Here is an 18,026-nt window from a genome sequence, read left to right as displayed (position 1 = left end):
AATCAATATTGGAGTTACTTTTCCACACTTGAGGAAGGACGACGCCATAGCTGAAGTATTACTGTTAGACAGGTAATGTTCTGTTTTAAAACTATTTTAGTCAGGCTAAGCTTATGTTAGATTGTGTTATGTATGAATGGGTTATAGTCACAGTAGTGTTGTTCAGCCACTGAAATCTCCAGGTGAAAGATTGATGTGACTATTTTCAGTTTTATAAGGGACCTTTGACAGCATCGATAATGTAGATTTTTATTTAATTTAACAACAAAACATCAGTAAATAGCAGAATTCCACCTAACCTGCTTTATTAAGGTGAAGTTGCTTTTATATTGACATTGGTTAATTTTTGAACAATGACAGACTTACTATAGTGTATACCATGCTTCTCTGAATATTCGCTCTGAAATAGCATGTAAGTATAGCTTAGCAATAAATTTAACAATAAGGGCTCTATTTTGACGGTCCATGCGCAAAGTGCAAAGAGCAGGACACAAAGGCATTCAGGGCGTGTCAGAATCCACTTTTGCTAATACAAGGACGGAAAAATCCTCTTTGCGCCGTGGTGCATGGTCTAAAAGGGTTGAGCTTATTTTCTTAATGAGTTATAGGTGTGTTTTGCGAATAAACCAATCAGAGTCTTATCTCCCATTCCCTTTAAGAGCCAGTTGCATCGCGCCATAATGCATTTGCTATTTATATGATGACTTTGTAAGCGGAAAAAATGAGCGTTTCACTAGCAAGAAAAAGAGTTAAACAAAGCATCTGCAGCGCGAGAATGAGAGATAAGGCCTCTCATTATCTACTTTCACTTTCGCTCTTGTGGATAGGAAAACCTTGTAGGCCCAGATATCAATTAGCCTATAAAAAATTAATTGAGTTTATTAAGCGCAAAGATTGGTTTCAAAACGATTTCTAAATTTAGCTCTAATTTCCAGCAAACGAATAAATGAACAGTAATAACAAAGCCTTTTCAAAAAACTGAGTTTTATCCAAAACACATCCTGTGCCCCATATGGTCAAAAACCTGACAGGTGGACAAATCTAAGCTTGTTTTTAATAAAACAAATATAAATATGGATATAATAAATAACACTGCTAATAATGATAACATTATACAAAAGCAAATTGTCATGAATAAACTAAAAAAATCCTCCTGTGCGTGTGTGTGTGTGTATATACTAAAAATTTAATTATTTTTCATGGGTAAAGACATTTGCTTATTGCTCTACATCATGTGTGTATTAAGCAGTGTGTAAGCAAGGTGCACAACTAACCTGCTCTGCGCTGGACAAGAGACCGGCTTTGTTCTGGTCTATTGAAAAATCTATTATAGTTTCTCAAAATAGCAACGCGCCAGCAGTGCGCCTCAGAACGCCTTCCTTTTTAGACCAGAACGCCTATGGGCACACATATGAGCGCAAATGCATTTGCTATTTAAACAGCTAGTGCAAAACGTCAAAACGACTCTTGCGCCAAACTAAAACTAGCAAACAACAATTGCGCCGCGCCTTGTGCCACATTGCGCCGGGTGTATGAAAGGGCCCTAACTGTTACATATCTAACTGTCGACTGACATGAACTAGTGGGTCGTCTGGAGTTCTGACAGCGATTTCAGGAGGCGTGGCTTTGTAATCACAGTCCCTCCCCGCCGTCCAAAGATAAAATGCTAAACGGTTAGCATTTTGTCAATCACCTACTGCACTTTTAATGATTTTGCAATGCAAGCAATACGTCTTTAATTGTTTGACTGAATTTTAAGCTTTGAAAAAGACATTTTAAGAACTACTTTTAGAAAAATTGTTATGCTTTCTTGTATGTAATGTACAGCTCAACCTTTTCAGGTACCCCTTGACCACAAAACCAGTCATACTTGTCACTTTCTTTTTTTTAAATTGAGATTTATGTAGAATCTAAAAGTTGAATAAATGTATACTTTGTTAGGATAATATTTGGTCAAGACACAACTATGTGAAAATCTGAAATCTTCAAAAAACTAAATACTGAAAAAAATTACTTTTAAAGTGGTCAAAATTAAAGGGCCATGAAACCCTCCTTTTTCGGTTCAAGTGTACCTAAAAAAGGCATTTTTTTAAAAAAGGCTTTATGATGGGCGTGGATTGCTGTAAGCGGAGGGAGGAGTGAGTGTGGCCACAGAGCAGGGGAAAAAAGGGGGGCAAAAAACTGTTGTCAGTTTGTTTAAAAAAGGAGACACAAACCCTGAGGAGTCCAATTATTTTATAGTTTACAAAGTTAAAATACAAAGAAATAAAGTAAATTATTTAATGCCCTGCTAAATATGTTATTCATAGTTTCATATACACATAACCACAATTTGTTATCATTATAAAGATAATCATGTTTATAAAAAAAACACTAGAAATGTGGTGGACTTCTCTCTGAATGCAGACACAATGGATAGCAGTGCAGCAAATCTCTTGCCCTATCTATCTCAATCATTAGCCCTGCCGGTAATCTGGAGAATTTTAAACATAGGCAAACACAGCAGCATGGATATAGACAATGTGTCTGAATGGTAACGAAGTCAACTGATAAAAAACAAAGTCCGCCTTTCTCCATTTCTCGTACAGCTTTCTTGACAAAAATGCTTGCTGCAAACCAACAGCTTTGCTGTATCGGCCCTGACAGCATCACGGGGAAAAACATGCAACAAACCCTATGAATCATGGAAACATAAACATACAGTATGTCCCTTTGTAAATGGCTAAATATTGAGTGCAATGTGCGGATGCGGTCTCAACCAGTCATTGGGTCTCAGCACTTGGCAGGTCTGCCTTGCCTTCGGAAAGCACGTGCTCTCATGAATAATTAAGAGACAGGGTCTTCTCATAGGATAAGAAAACACACTTTGATTGATAATGAGAAATCGGCAACTCATCACTCCACTAGCAGATTTGCAATACATCACCGATTTTGATCCTGCCCCAAAAAATATTTTAAACCCGGAAGATGAAATTAACTGACAAAAGCTCAAAATGATCCAGTTTTCCTCACATTTAAATCTGACAGTTGCTAACATTGTCTTAAATGATGCTCAACACACACAAATCTGTTACTTTTTTTTTTTCAAAGTACTTGAGGGTTTCTTGAACCTTTAAGTTGTTAGCAATACACTATTATACTAATTAAAATTGAGTTTTTATATATTTATGAAAGTGACTTAACAAAATATCATATATTTAACAAAACAACGTGATCTTTCTTAATATTCTAAGGATTCCTGGCATACAAGTAAAATCATTAATTCTGACCTGTACAATGTAGTTTTAGCTATTGCCAAAAAGATAACTGTGACTTAAGATAATAAGGTTTTGTGTTCCAGGGTCACAAATAGCAAACAGCTAGAACTGTAGCAGCAATCTACCTCTATTCTGCTATCTGTTAGATGAACTGAAAATCTCTTACAAAAAATATATATAGTTATTTGACTTCTTATAATTTTCTCATTTATCCTTGCAAAAGAAGCTTTTATACAGTCTGCATTGTATATAGCACTTTAGAAATAAAGGTGAATTGACTTGGCAGCTGTTTTCTGTTTTCTTTCCTTCACCTAGGCTTCACCAACTACATGCGGAGCCCAGCCTGTGATGTATTTAACCCTCAACACCACGAGATCAATCAGGACATGGATCAGCCTATTTGTAACTATTTCATAGCTTCCTCTCATAACACTTACCTGACTGGAGACCAGCTGTTGTCTCACTCCAAGACAGACATGTATGCATGGGTCCTGCAGGCTGGCTGTCGCTGTGTGGAGGGTAAGAAAACACTTTATAAATATATAAATCTCTCAAATACCTGAAAATAAGTTACTCCTTGTTCTGATTGTGACTTGATTTGGTTTACAGTGGATTGTTGGGACGGTCCGGATGGGGAGCCTATGGTCCAACACGGTTACACTCTGACTTCGAAGATCACCTTTAAATCTGTCATTGAGACCATCAACAAATACGCCTTTGTAAACAACGAGTATGTACTTCCAGATTGTTCCTTCTATTATTTAGGATAGTCACTTGTGATCAGAAATTAGTTGATGTAGTATCTTTAAAAGCAACCGCTGATGGGGAAAGTTCATTCCAAAGAAAAACCTCGAAAACAATACAGTATTGAGAGATACACACTCTGTTACATTAAAGCCCTAAAAAGGTACTTCATTTTACTACATGTGAGTCATCATGTTGACAAAAGGTCAGTGTGTGAACGGCCTCATAAAACTTTAAGCAGGTGCTCCATCAAGTTAAAAACATACGCAAACATAAATCAGCACACTGACACTATCAATTTACCTTCATGGTCTTCATCGTGTCACACAGGCAAAACAAGAAATCCTTAAATATATCTTTAACCACATCATGGACCTGATGAGCACAATAAAGTTAAAATGTTGTCTTGATAAATTATCTTTTTAGAGTAATAGTGGCAGTGTGCCGATTTATGTCTGCTTATATCTTCATCATGTGACACACTACATCACTGGTATCTGTCATTTATTTTGTTAAGCCCGGACAAAGATCTATAGCGGCAGTGGAAACCAGCTATGTTGCCACCTAGCGTTGGCCACATCTAGTTCCATCTGAACCAAAAAGCTGTGTGCGAACATGCCAAACGTTTGACAGCTGACTGAAAATAGAATGTACACCTGCATGAGACGATGTATCTGTCACGTTATGGTAATTATACAAAGTCAAATGAATCCAAGTGCAAGTGAAAATTTATCAACAATAAAGAGTTCAACAATAATGCTAGAGAAGATAGTCGTAAAATCAGGAATCATAACAAGACATCAAGGAAGCCAGCCCAAGCAGATCCAGTCAAGACACAGAGAGATCATAAAACAGTGTAACGAACTGACAATGAAGTCCTGTCTTGTTCTTAAATAGGTGAGCTATTTTGTAAACAAAACACATAACAGAGCACATGGAATGCCGTTCTACATGCAGAATTGAGCAAACTCCCGCAAACATGAACCCAATGAAAAGCTATATCTTAAACACATCAAACAAACTCGCCTGACCTACCTTTACAGACAGCCTGATACTGCCAAATAGACGCCCAGCGGGTTGGCGTTTCCCATCGTTTAAAGATTATTGGTTAATTAATGGTTAAGTAATAGCAGTATAGCAGACATACCTGCAAAACAAAAATAAATGCTAAATATATTCCTAAAATAGCCATCAATAATGGCTAACACTAGAGCAGTAATCGTAGCCAATACATTTTAGAGAACACGAAATTTAGCAATTCTTAAAACCTCAGTTAAATGAGTAACTTAAAACAAAACAAACAAACAAACAAAAAAGAACAAAAAAAGTCTTTACAATTATTGAAAATAATTAAACAAATACATAGAATTAAATGTGTGTGTGTGTGTGTATATATATATATATATATACACAGTTTTTTTTTAAGATTTATTTTTGGCCTTTTTAGGGCAGTGTTGAGACAGGAAGCAAGGTGTTTGTCGGCGCACTAACCACTAGGCTATTGCGCTGACTATATATACACAGTTGAATTCAGAATTAGCCGCCCCTCTGTTTATTTTTTCCCCAATTTCTGTTTAACAGAGAGCAGATTTCTTCAACACATTTCTAAACATAATAGTTTTAATAACTCATTTCTAATAACTGATTTATTTTATCTTTGTCATGATGACAATAAAAAATATTTTACTATATGTTTTTCAGAATACTTCTATACAACTTAAAGTGACATTTAAAGGCTTAAGGTTAATTAGGTTAACTAGGCAGGTTATGATATAACGATGGTTTGTTCTGTAGACTATCGAAAAAAATTGCTTAAAGGGGCTTACTGTCTCATACTGTGAAAATTTTCTTGCTCTGTTAAACATCATTTGGAAAATATTTAAAAAAGCGGGGCTAATAATTCTGACTTCAACTGTATAGAATCAGTGCTTTATGGTGACTCAGTTGGCATTTCTGTGTGGAGCTTGCATGTTCTCCCCGTGTTTGTGTGTTGTTTGCGTGACATGTGCTACAGGTGGATTGGACGAACTTAATTGGTCGTAGTGTATGAGTATGAATGCAAGAGTATATTGGGTTGTGGCTGAAAGAGCATGCGCTGTGTAAAACATATGCTTGAATAGTTGGCGGTTCATTGTGCTGTGGCGATTGCAAATAAATAAGGGACTAAGCCAAAGGAAAATTAATGAATCTGTGCTTTAAGCATAGTTAATGAAGGTTAAACCTGATTTGTTTCTTATTAAAGCTAGAAATGACCTCCAGTCGGATGGGGTTTGATTACTTAAGATAAGCAGAGCAGGAATATAGCCTGCTGTCCCCCACGAATACAATTAAGTGTTCCACATGCATTTTTATTCTCAATTCTTTATTTTCATTATTTAATTTTAAGTGAATTATCACTAAGTGCAATCACTGAATGTTGTTCTAAGTGCAATATTTTTGCTTGTATTTGACCATTGAGGTAAGGGGTGTCCACACTCGGTTCTGGAGGGCCAGTGTCCTGCTGAGTTTAGCTCCAACTTGCCTCAACACACCTGCAAGGGTGTTTCTAGAAAGCCTAGTAAAGACTTAATTAACTAGCCCAGGTTTGTCTGATTGGTGTTGGAACTAAACTTTGCAGGACACCGGCCCTCCAGAACCGAGTTTGAAAACCACTGGTTTAGGTACACACCTTAATCTAAAAGATAACTTTACGTGTCTGTGTTCTGCTCCGTCTCTTCAGCTGAACTCATATTTGTATTTCATGCTTCTAAAAACATGAATACATCTAATACACAACGTACATTTCAGGAGTGATTTAAATACCCTGTCAATCCCATAAATTGTTATTCATTGTGTGCATGGAACCTGACACACTTCCCAAAACTACAATGATTGACACACAATTAACCATAGTAACGTACAGCTAAGAAAGGCATCTTGTGTGTTATTACTCTCTGCTACTTTTATCAAATTTAATATTACAGCACCAAACCTCTTTAATGTTCTGCAGTTTAAACTAAATCATGGACAGCAGTCTCTAATATGGCATGTTAAATAGTCAACGGCTAGAATTTTTGTGTTGCCATGTCTACCAATTAAATGCACATCTGTGCTTGTTTTGGCTAGGCTTATTAATTGCTAACATTTATGGAGTTTGTGCAAATGTAGGTTGAAATGTTTTGGTATTATTTTCAATATAAATCTTTTTATGAATCTATTTTGATTTTATATGGGCTTGTTCTTGCACCTCGTTCTGATTTACAGTTCAGTATTTGTGTACTGCAGTAATCTTAACCTTAATATAGAGCACAATTAAAACAACTTACAGTTGACCAATGTGCTCTACAATGTTTTAAAACAAATGTATAAAATAAAAATATAGATCCTATAAACAACAGACAACAAATGACTAGGGTTGGGTATCGTTTTTTTTTTTTTTTTTTTTTTTTTGATACGGGTGCTAAATCGATACTTTTAAAACGGTGCCTGAACCGATACCTTTTTGCCACAAATTTAATCGACAAAAAAAAAATTATATATATATATATATATATATATATAAAAATATATATATAAATATATATATATATATATATATATATATATATATATAAATATATATATATATATATATATATATATAATCACTATCATTATAATTGAACCATATAAATATATATTTATGATAAGTTTAAAGTAAACATCAATTCATATTTTATTTATTTGAATTGCATTAATATATTTCTTTTGATCAATTGTTTATTAGCATAAATGCAAGATTTGCATTATGCTATAAACATTACATTAGCTTACTACTAACTTGTGGAAAGGCTGTCATCAAAATCAGGAGCACCGTATTTCTGGGTTTGGGGCTTGTGACTACTTTTAAATGGACATCAGTGATCTAATGATTTGCTTTAATATGAATAAGACAATAACATGATTCAGGTGTTTACATGAGCTGCTTTTTAAATGTTACATTCATGATTCCCAGCTACATGTTATAGCACATAGATCAGTAACATTATTGTCACCAGCCTGTAAATGTTTTCTCCACAGTTTGTGTCTGTGGTCCTTTAAGATGTTAAAAAATCACTCTTAACGTGGTAGACTCCTGATCAGAGTAGTGTCTTAATCATTTTAAAATCAGAGTATTGGTGTCCATATAAACGTACTCAGATAATGTGTCAGATGATGTCACAAGCTGTCAGAGATGGTCCATTCCTCACCTTTAAGGTGATTCCATGAGCCCTTACATTTTATAAGTTTGACGTGTTTCTCTCTTACTTGCAACTTTTGTAAAACATCTGCTGCATGTTGGTGTGTCAGAATCCTTGCTTAAATTGGTAAAACCATGACTTGATGATGGAATTCATCTGCCAATCAAATTAAAGTGCACTGTCCTAAATGTTGAACATATAATTTCACAGAGGAAGGTAAAATGCCCAAATTTACATGGGAGATGTTTGTAATTTCCTTTCAACCTAAATAGAGTAATTTTACAGTACTCATATAGAATTTTTTTTAACTCAAAACGGTTTGAGTTGCCTTAACTTATTGGATTTTACAGTACTCAGTTGGTTTGAGTTCTCTTCATTTATTGGGATTTACTGTGCCTAAATTTCTTCGTTTACTCAAATGAATTAAGTTCACGGTACTCATTATGATTTTTTTTTAGCTTAAATGTTTTGTTGCAATCAGTTGCCTCAAATGGTTTGAGTTAACTTATTGAGTTTTACAGTATAGGAATTATCATATTAAATTATCAACTTGTATTGTCAGAAAATGATTAAATGTAGTATAAATGTAACATTTAATATAATATGAAAATAAGAAAATGTTTATTTGTTATGTTAAATGTTATTAAAATGCAATTATTTGTAGTTTTATTTAATTAAAAATAAAACATTTAATAATCAAGATGATGAGACCATTTGACAACATTTTATATTAATTATTTAAAAATGAAAGTACTATACCGTAAACGGTATTTTAATGTTTCATAATGTCAACTAAAAAATTTCATGTATGTTCTTTGGTTTTACACCATGTGTGATTGACTGCTATCAAAAAAAGCAGGCATGCAGCGCCTGCGTTTTCTTTTTCTTCTTGATCTGACAATTACCAGATAAGGCAACCAGTGAGGTGCATGACATAAAATTATATTTAATTTGTTGTGGAAAATTGTTTTGTTTTTCACAGTGAGGATAAGTACATAACACAAGATATCTTTCTGTACTAGGGCCTTGATGCACCTAGAAAGCTACCTGTCAGTTTCTATAATGGTGTTTTATCATTAAACAGCCACCTGTTTTAGCTAATGGCACACCATGATGTGGTAAATGAGCTTTTTAGCACATGCACATCGCATGCAAATTACACTTCCCATATTCCATGATACCTGCAGAGCCACCATTGCCATCACTACACCCCTACAGGGTATCTTTTCATTTTTCCATTTCCATTTTTTTCTGATTCTCTTGTTCTTTTCATGGAATGTTTGTGTTTTTGTGTGTGTGTGTGGAATGTCACTCAAAATGTAGTGCTTTTTAAACCTAGAGGGTTCTCCTGGTTCCCTGACAGACGTGACATTCAGGAATAGCTTGTAAATCTCCTTATGTCATTTTCAAAGAGCACAGCAATATTATTCATTGAATTATTTCTTTCTGGGATTTTTTTTTTAAATATCAGGGAGTTTTAAATTGTGATCTACATCCCTAAATGTAACCTTATAACATTATTTATCAGTAAGAATCATTTGTTAAGGAAAATAGGAACCTTATTGTAAAGTCTACACTATTCCAACAGTATTTAATGTGTTGATAACCTTTGTTCTTATTAACCAAGCATTAACATATGTTTAGTTTATGTAACATATTTTGTATTGCTGAATAAATGCATTGGTCATTGCATTTTTATTTGCACGTTTTTTTCTGAAAAAATTTATTATTAAGTATATATTAAATATGTTATAAGTTAAGAACTATTTTTATCTTCTGTGAGTATAGATAAAATATGATAATTCTAATAATAACATATATTTTTAAAAATCATCAAGCAACCCCAGGGGTCCTGACCCCCACTTTGAGAACCACTGATCTAGTCCATGAACAAATATTTTATTGTATGTATAAGTAAACATTAACTAATTAAGCTGTTCATTTAAAGTGATGCATTTTTATAAGAGTAAGTTAACATTAATAAAGTTTATGTAATGCTGAATGTTGTTAATCTTAACTAATGTATTAATTAATACAGCAACATACGTTTATCAAATATTATCATTATTATAATATTAACAGATGTGTAGTTCACTACACTAACATTTACTAAATGTTACTAAATTACACTGTAAAGGGTTACAAAAAGCAATTAAAAGAAAAGATGATCAATTCTAAAATGATTAGAAGCTTATAGGGGCAAAATATTAAAGCATATTATCTAATGTTACTATTTTGTTCTTGATTTATCAGTGCACTAAAAAGAACTCAACAAAAATATTTTTCAAGAGGAAGATTTTGCATTGTGAAATGTGTGCTGTTTTCTTACACGTCTTTGGAAACACACTTGTTTGAAACGTTAGAACATCTAGATTTTGTCAAGAATTTGAGTAGGCATTTCATATACGAAGTAAACAGACCAGCAAGACATCAGATGGCAGGGGAAGAAAGTAAAAGAGAGACACAGTCAGACATTCAGACAGGCATTCAGATGGACTGGAAGGGGGGGAAGAGAAATAGAAGACGACACTAAAGATAAGTCAAGATGAATAAAAATGGATGAAAGGTTAATGTGTGGAGAAGCTCTGGAGGCAGGGAGCATCTGCTGACTGTTCTGGCTGTTCCCTGCTTCGTGATTCCTGTCACCCTCAGTCTTTCTCTCTTCTGTCTCCTGCTGCGTCAGGTTCCCTGTGATCCTGTCCATAGAGAATCACTGCAGCATTCAGCAGCAGAAGAAGATCGCTCAGCACCTCAAGGAGATCTTCGGAGACAAGCTTGATGTGGGGGAGGCCCTGAACAAAGACCCCAAGCAGCTCCCTAGCCCCAATTTGCTGAAGGGCAAGATACTCTTGAAGGTATGATAGGAACTGAAGGCACCTTGTAAGCATGTTCAAGCTTTAGTTTCCTCACTTATCTTTCTTTTATGTTTAAACATCATTGTTGGGCAAGCTACTTGAAAAATGTAGTGAGCTAAGCTATTAGCAACTCTACATAAAATGTAGCTTAACTACACTAACAGCTATGCCCTGGCAAATGTAGTAAGCTAAGCTAAAAGCTGCATGGCAAAAGTAGCTTAGATACAATTTAGCAACAATTTTCATTTTTAAATCAAAGCAACTTAAATCCAAGTCAATCATATCTTAGTGATCAATAAATCTGTCAATGAAACATATGAGGCGTATTAGTTCAGGTCAGTTATTTACTGTAAATATTATGCTGTACTAAACAGAAACAAATTATAGTATATAACAGTTAAAACTAAAAAATCTAATAAAACCAGGTGTTACACAATTAAAATACTGTAGTGATTTATAGTAAAGGAAAATATTTCGGAATAAGCATTATATGAAATATATTTTATATATATATATATGTGTGTGTGTGTGTGCGAAGCAGTGGCGCAGTAGGTAGTGCTGTTGCCTCAAAGCAAGAAGGTCGCTTGCTTGTTGAACATATAATTTCACAGAGGAAGGTAAAATGCCCAAATTTACATGGGAGATGTTTGTAATTTCCTTTCAACCTAAATAAAGTAATTCAATAATTATTTACTGTCATCATGGCAAAGATAAAATAAGTCAGTTATTAGAAATAGGTTTTTAAAACTATTATGCTTAGAAATGTGCTGAAACAATCTTCCCTCCATTAAACAGAAATTGGGGAAAAAAATAAACAGGGGCGCTAATAATTCAGGGGGGCTAATAATTCTGACTTCAACTATATATATATATATATATATATATATATATATATATATATATATATATATATATATATATATATATATATATATATATATATATATATGTATATATATATATATATATATATATATATATATATATATATATATATATATATATATATATATATATATGTATGTGCGAAGCAGTGGTGCAGTAGGTAGTGCTGTTGCCTCAAAGCAAGAAGGCCGCTGGTTCGATCCTCGACTCAGTTGGCATTTCTGTGTGGAGTTTGCATGTTCTCCCTGCGTTTGCGTGGGTTTCCTCTTGGTGCTCTGGTTTCCCCCACAGTCCAAAGACATGCTGTACACGTGAATTGGGTAGGCTAAACTGTCCATAGTGTATGAGTGTGTATGAATGAGTGATTGTGGATGTTTCCCAGAGATGGGTTGCAGCTGGAAGGGCATCCGTTTTGTGAAAATGTGCTGGATAAGTTGTCGGTTCATTCCGCTCTGGCGACCCCAGATTAATAAAGGGACTAAGCCCACAAGAAAATGAATATATATATATATATATATATATATATATATATATATATATATATATATATATATATATATATAATAAGACTTCAACTGTATACTATTAAATCAAACCAATACATTGTTTCCATTATGAGGCTAAATGATCTTCTTAGAGTAGATGCAATTTTGTCATTGATACTGATGTAAATTTAATCTAATGTAAAACCAGTAAGCTAATTGGCACAATTACCTAAAGCAGGGCTGTTAAATTCAGTTCCTGGAGGGCTGCAGCACTGCACAGTTTAGTTCCAACATTTAATTAGGGTTGGAACTAAACTGCAGAGCTGCGGCCCTCCAGGAACTGAGTTTGACCTATAGAATAAGTATGAATAGAAGGTATTGATACAATTCTGTTAGGGTAGACTCATTAATGCTTGGTTCTGCACATATCATACTCATGCCATTCAAATTTCAGAACTTTCTGGATCATTAAAGAAGGTATTTTGATTTCAAAAATACATCTTTTTTAAACTATGAAGTAATGTAATAGCTTTAAGGTAGCTGACCATCTTTTGCACATTTGTAATGTTCATGCCTGTTTTGTCTTCAGTATATATATTTTTTCTTTTGCCTCATAAACAAACTTTGATTTTCAACTTAAATTTTGGTATTAGTCCTGATGCAAAGCTATTGATTGACATCAGAAGATAAAGAATGCCATTTCTTGGTCTTTTTGGAACTTCTAGACATTTTTGAGAATAGCAAATGATAAGCGAATTTTTATTTTGGCTAAACTGTTACTTTAAGAGTGTAATGGTATGACAGGTGGTCAGTGAGATGAGAAGAGACTATTTCTCTGTGTAAATACGGACGTCACTGTGCCAGCAAGGAGCTTGGTATTAGTAAAACAGGTTAAGACAGATGGCAGTGCCAGCCTGCTACTCTACAGGACCCTCCCATTTGAGCAAACAGTGACGGCACACTCTCAAACCCAGCAGGGACCCTTTGTGATTGGAGCACACTTGAGCAAATCCCCCCACACTGGAACACGGGTCCCCTTTGATTACACACACACACTTAAACATGTCACAGTGTCAGCCTCCTCCACCAGATGAGAGCACTCATCTTGTATTCCTGCAAACTCTGTAGGTCAAAAGCGTGGGATTGATTTTCCTCCGTCTTGTCCTTGTTGCGACTCTTATTTCCCAATAGCTCTCATACAAATGTCTTTGAGAGAGACAGACGACGAGGAGACGAGGGTCTGTGCTTGGAGTTTTAAATGTAACCACACTTAAATGGCTTTCAATACTCTGAAATGTCTGAGAATCTGTTTATCCTCAGGCTTAGATATATATTGCAGGTATAGCAGATATGCATTAAATTCAGTTTGCAGTTTAGCAGTGTCAAATTTATTTATGGTCAAATTGATGTAAAGGTCAAGTATTTAATAGACTACAAATAGTATTTAATTAAAATAAATAAATTCAGGCAACTGTTAGTATGGCAATATTTACATAACTATCTTCAAGTCATAACTATCCTTAATGACAGCCTGTGGTCTCTGCTCCTAACCAGGGATGCATTTCTAAAAACCATCGTTAACCAATTAAGATTGCAAGTTCTGTCATTACAAACATAGTTCATTGATTTGGTGTTTTTCAAACACATCATTCCAACAAACATTTGCCTCTAGAGCTGTAGTTAGAATGTTTTTTGCAGCAGATGCCCTTCCACCCGCAATCCATCACTGGGAAACATCTATAATCACTCATTCACACACACACATTACGGTCAATTTTAGCATACCCAATTCACCTGTACCACATGTCTTTGGACTTGTGGGGGAAAACGGAGCACCCAGAGAAAACCTACAAGAACACAGGGAGAACATGTAAACTCCACAAAGAAATGCCAACTGACCCAGCTGAGGCTTGGACCAGCGACCCTCTTGCTGTGAGGCAAACGTCCTATCCACTGCACCACTGTGTTGCCCACTTTAAACATAAGTTGCACATTGTTATATTTGACCCTATTAGCAGGGAAGAAAGTCAAAAAGTGACCCAACAACATTGCTAGATTTACTCAGTTAATCTTGTTTATTTTAAATACACTCACCAGCTACCTTATTACTGTAGATACACCTGTCCAACCTCTCGTTAATGCAAATTTTTAATCAGCCAATCACATGGCAGCAACTCAATGCATTTAGGCATGTAGACAGGATGATCTGCTGCAGTTTGAATTGAGCATCAGAATGGGGAAGCAAGGTGATTTAAGTGACTTTGAATGTGGCATGGTTGTTGGTGCCAGACGGGCTGGTCTGAGTATTTCAGAAACTGCTGATCTTGGAATTTTCACACACAACCATCTCTTGAGTTTACAGAGAATGGTCCGAAAAAGAGACAATATCCAGTGAGCGACAGTTCTGTGGGAACACAAATGCCTTGTTGATACCAGAGATCCGAGGAGAATGGCTAGACTGGTTCGATCTGATAGAAAGGCAACAGTAACTCAAATAACCACCCGTTACAAACAAGGTATGCAGAGGAGCATTTTTGAATGCGCAACAACGTCGAATCCTGAGACGCATGGGCTACAGCAGCAGAGGACCACACAAGGTGCCACTCCTGTCAGCTAAGAACAGGAAACTGAGGCTATGCTTCGCACAGGCTCACCAAAACTGGACAATAGAAGATTGGAAAAACGTTGCCTGGTCTGATGGGTCTCGATTTCTGCAACAACATTTGGATGGTAGATTCAGAATTTGGTGTCAACAACATGAAAGCATGGATCCATCCTGCCTTGTATCACTGGTTCAGGCTGGTGGTGGTGTAATGGTGTGTGGGATATTTTCTTGGCACACTTTGGGCACATTAGTTCAATTAGTTCCAAGTAAGCATCTTATCAACACCAAAGCCTACCTGAGTATTATTGCTAACCATGTCCATTCCATAAAACCACAGTTTACCCATCTTCTGATGGCTACTTCTGGCAGGATAACACGCCATGTCATAAAGTGCAAATCATCCCAGTCTGGTTGCTTGAACATGACAATGAGTTTACTGCACTCACATGGCCTCCACAGTCACCAGAACTCAATCCAATAGAGCACCTTTAAAATGTGGTGGAATGGGAGATTCGCATCATGGATGTGCAGCCAACAAATCTGCACCAACTGTGTGATTCTATCATGTCAATATGGACCAAAATCTCTGAGGAATATTTCCAATACTTTGTTGAATATATGTCATGAAGGATTAAGTTCTTAAGGCAAAGGGGGGTCCAACCCGGTACTAGTAAGGTGTACCTAATATGGTGGCCTGTAAGTGTATATCTGACTACCTGACTTTGACCTTGTTAATGTTACTATATTTTGTCCTTTATCATTCCTGTCATGTTTGGGCCAAATCTTTTCCCTGTACAAATGTTTGCAACATGGGTGTGATCTTTGCTGCACTGCTGACTTTCGATAAATATTACTAAACATGCTTTTTATCATCTTCAGAATATTGCGTGATTAAGACTGTCTATGCCAGATGCTAAAAGACTTATTCCTGCCTTTATTAAATCTAGGCCTGATCACTGCAATTTTCTTTTTAAGGGATTACCTGCAAACATGATTAAGAGGGTTCAATATGTACTAAACTCATGCTTGTGTCTTCACTCATACACTATCCTATAGCCATATTACTCCAGTGCTTTCACTGGCATCCTGTTTGATCGCATATTGATTTAAAGGTACTTATTTTAACCTATAAAGTTATGCATGGGCTGGCTTCAGAGTATATCAGATATCTGGTTACAATGTCTACACCTTCTTACTCCAATTATAATCTTTTAAACCTCGTTTTAAATTTAAAACTATGACTGGGAGCTGATTTTCATATATTGCTTGTAAGTTAGGGAATTTTTTGCTTGCTCCCACCTGGGGCACTCATTCTCCTGACTGTTTTTAGAAATCTTTTAAAATATATTTTTTTATGTTTGCATTTTTTTTTAAGTCATTGATCTTATTATAATATCACTCAATGTTATGTGTTATTGTAATGCATTATTTTAAAATCCTTGCTCCTTATTGTTTCTAATGTTGCGGTCTTCATAGAAAGAGAATGTAACTACATTGTGCTTGTGGTTTTGGATGTGACCAAAAGCCATTAGTATAGATTTAATTCTAGCATCAATATGTGAAGTGCTGTGTTATCACAGACAGGTTGTAAGATGTTTAAACCGAGGTGAAACTCTATATAATGCTCAATAGTTGCTCAATATAATGACAAGCATAATGGAAGCATTTATTCCTTCTTTTTTTTTTTGTAGGGGAAGCGCCTTCCTTCGTACCTGTCGGCAGATGCTGAAGAGGGTGAGGTGTCTGATGATGACAGTGCTGATGAGATTGAAGATGATTTTAAGCTAAAAAATAGCACGGTAAGTGATATCAAGTTATATAAGAGCCTGCTAAAATAGCAGGCTACTCAATTGGTTGTTTGGTGTCACATGCAAGTGTAAATCTGATGCCACAGAAAAGCACAAAAACTGTCTGTTTACGATATTAGCTGTGAGACAGGAATCATCCAACACTTTGAACAACATAAACATAAATGCTGCATAAATCTCCTAACTGATGAACGTAGATTGGTGGCCAGCTGAAGTCAATCATATCATGTGCTCCTCTTGAAATTAGTTTGTGAAACTTCACTTCAAGAGTTCACACTTAGATATCCTTTGACAACTGTTAACAAGTTTGGCATGCTGTCCCAGGAGAGAATCCTTTTTTTTGGACTCCTGCGGGAGTCGAAACTCGTGGGCACTCCTGCAGGAGATAGAGCTGTAAGTGCCATCTCCAGCTGGAGTCGGTAAAGAGGTAGGGTGGGTGAAGGCCCCAGCTGAAGGGTGAGTGGTAGTTGGGCGATGACCCCTGCGGGGGTCGAGTGCTCGGGACCAACTCCTGCGGGAGTTAGGTCAGTGAATAGGGAGAGAAAGCCGAGTGCAACTCAGAGCTAGAAGAAAGAGAGAAAGTTAGGTGGCTAGGTCGTGGCCTCTCCCTGGATTAGGCCCTGCCCTTGGCTGCTGGGATTAAAGTATCTGCTGGTGAGGGTCCACTGGGCTTCCATGAGATGGCTGTGGCTTATGTGTGAATGTAGGTATGTGACGAATTGACTGATTGTAAGCAGGGAAAATCAGGAAATGAAGTGTTGTGTGGGGAATGGAATGTTTGGATGTGTTTTGCAGTGAGGAACTTTTGAGATGTTCTAAGGTTACTTTTTAAAATATATTTATGATGCAAATTGTGTATGCATCAATTATGGTAATATCATCTCAAAAGGAGGGATGGGGTCGGGTGCGCCTCTGCTTCTGGTACCAGTTTCTGGAAATAAAAGCGATAAAGAGAGTCAGCAATTTCCTTATGTAACTAGGAACATGTACAACAGTTATAATGAATTGTTTTAGGCTAAAGTCCAAATGATGCGATAGAGAAGCAGCCTTAAAGCAGGATAATGATAACGCTCTTAATTAGTGCAGTGGACAGCGGCTTTATTGCAACAGTGAATAAGAATCTGAATTGAATAGTTTAATTTTAAATAACATATGAATTTGCATGTCCGTTGTGCATTAGCCTACTTT

The 18,026-nt window shown here is 35.9% G+C and overlaps 1 protein-coding gene across 5 annotated transcripts in view; it reads left to right on the top strand.

Moving 5' to 3' along the window:
- plch1 (phospholipase C, eta 1) overlaps nt 1-18,026 on the top strand; it is a 104,633-nt gene that overhangs the window by 53,968 nt on the left and 32,639 nt on the right. For all 5 annotated transcript variants that reach the window (XM_073929989.1, XM_073929985.1, XM_073929988.1 and 2 more), the window contains 4 exons: nt 3,573-3,776; nt 3,867-3,987; nt 10,884-11,055; nt 16,722-16,829. In XM_073929989.1, coding sequence (XP_073786090.1) covers nt 3,573-3,776; nt 3,867-3,987; nt 10,884-11,055; nt 16,722-16,829 — 605 coding nt within the window. The remainder of the gene's footprint in view (nt 1-3,572; nt 3,777-3,866; nt 3,988-10,883; nt 11,056-16,721; nt 16,830-18,026) is intronic.

Source organism: Danio rerio, chromosome 18, assembly GCF_049306965.1.
Source record: "Danio rerio strain Tuebingen ecotype United States chromosome 18, GRCz12tu, whole genome shotgun sequence".
NCBI classification, from domain to species: domain Eukaryota; kingdom Metazoa; phylum Chordata; class Actinopteri; order Cypriniformes; family Danionidae; genus Danio; species Danio rerio.
Note: the sequence above shows the minus strand (reverse complement) of the source record. Positions and strands in the feature narration are given on the sequence as shown.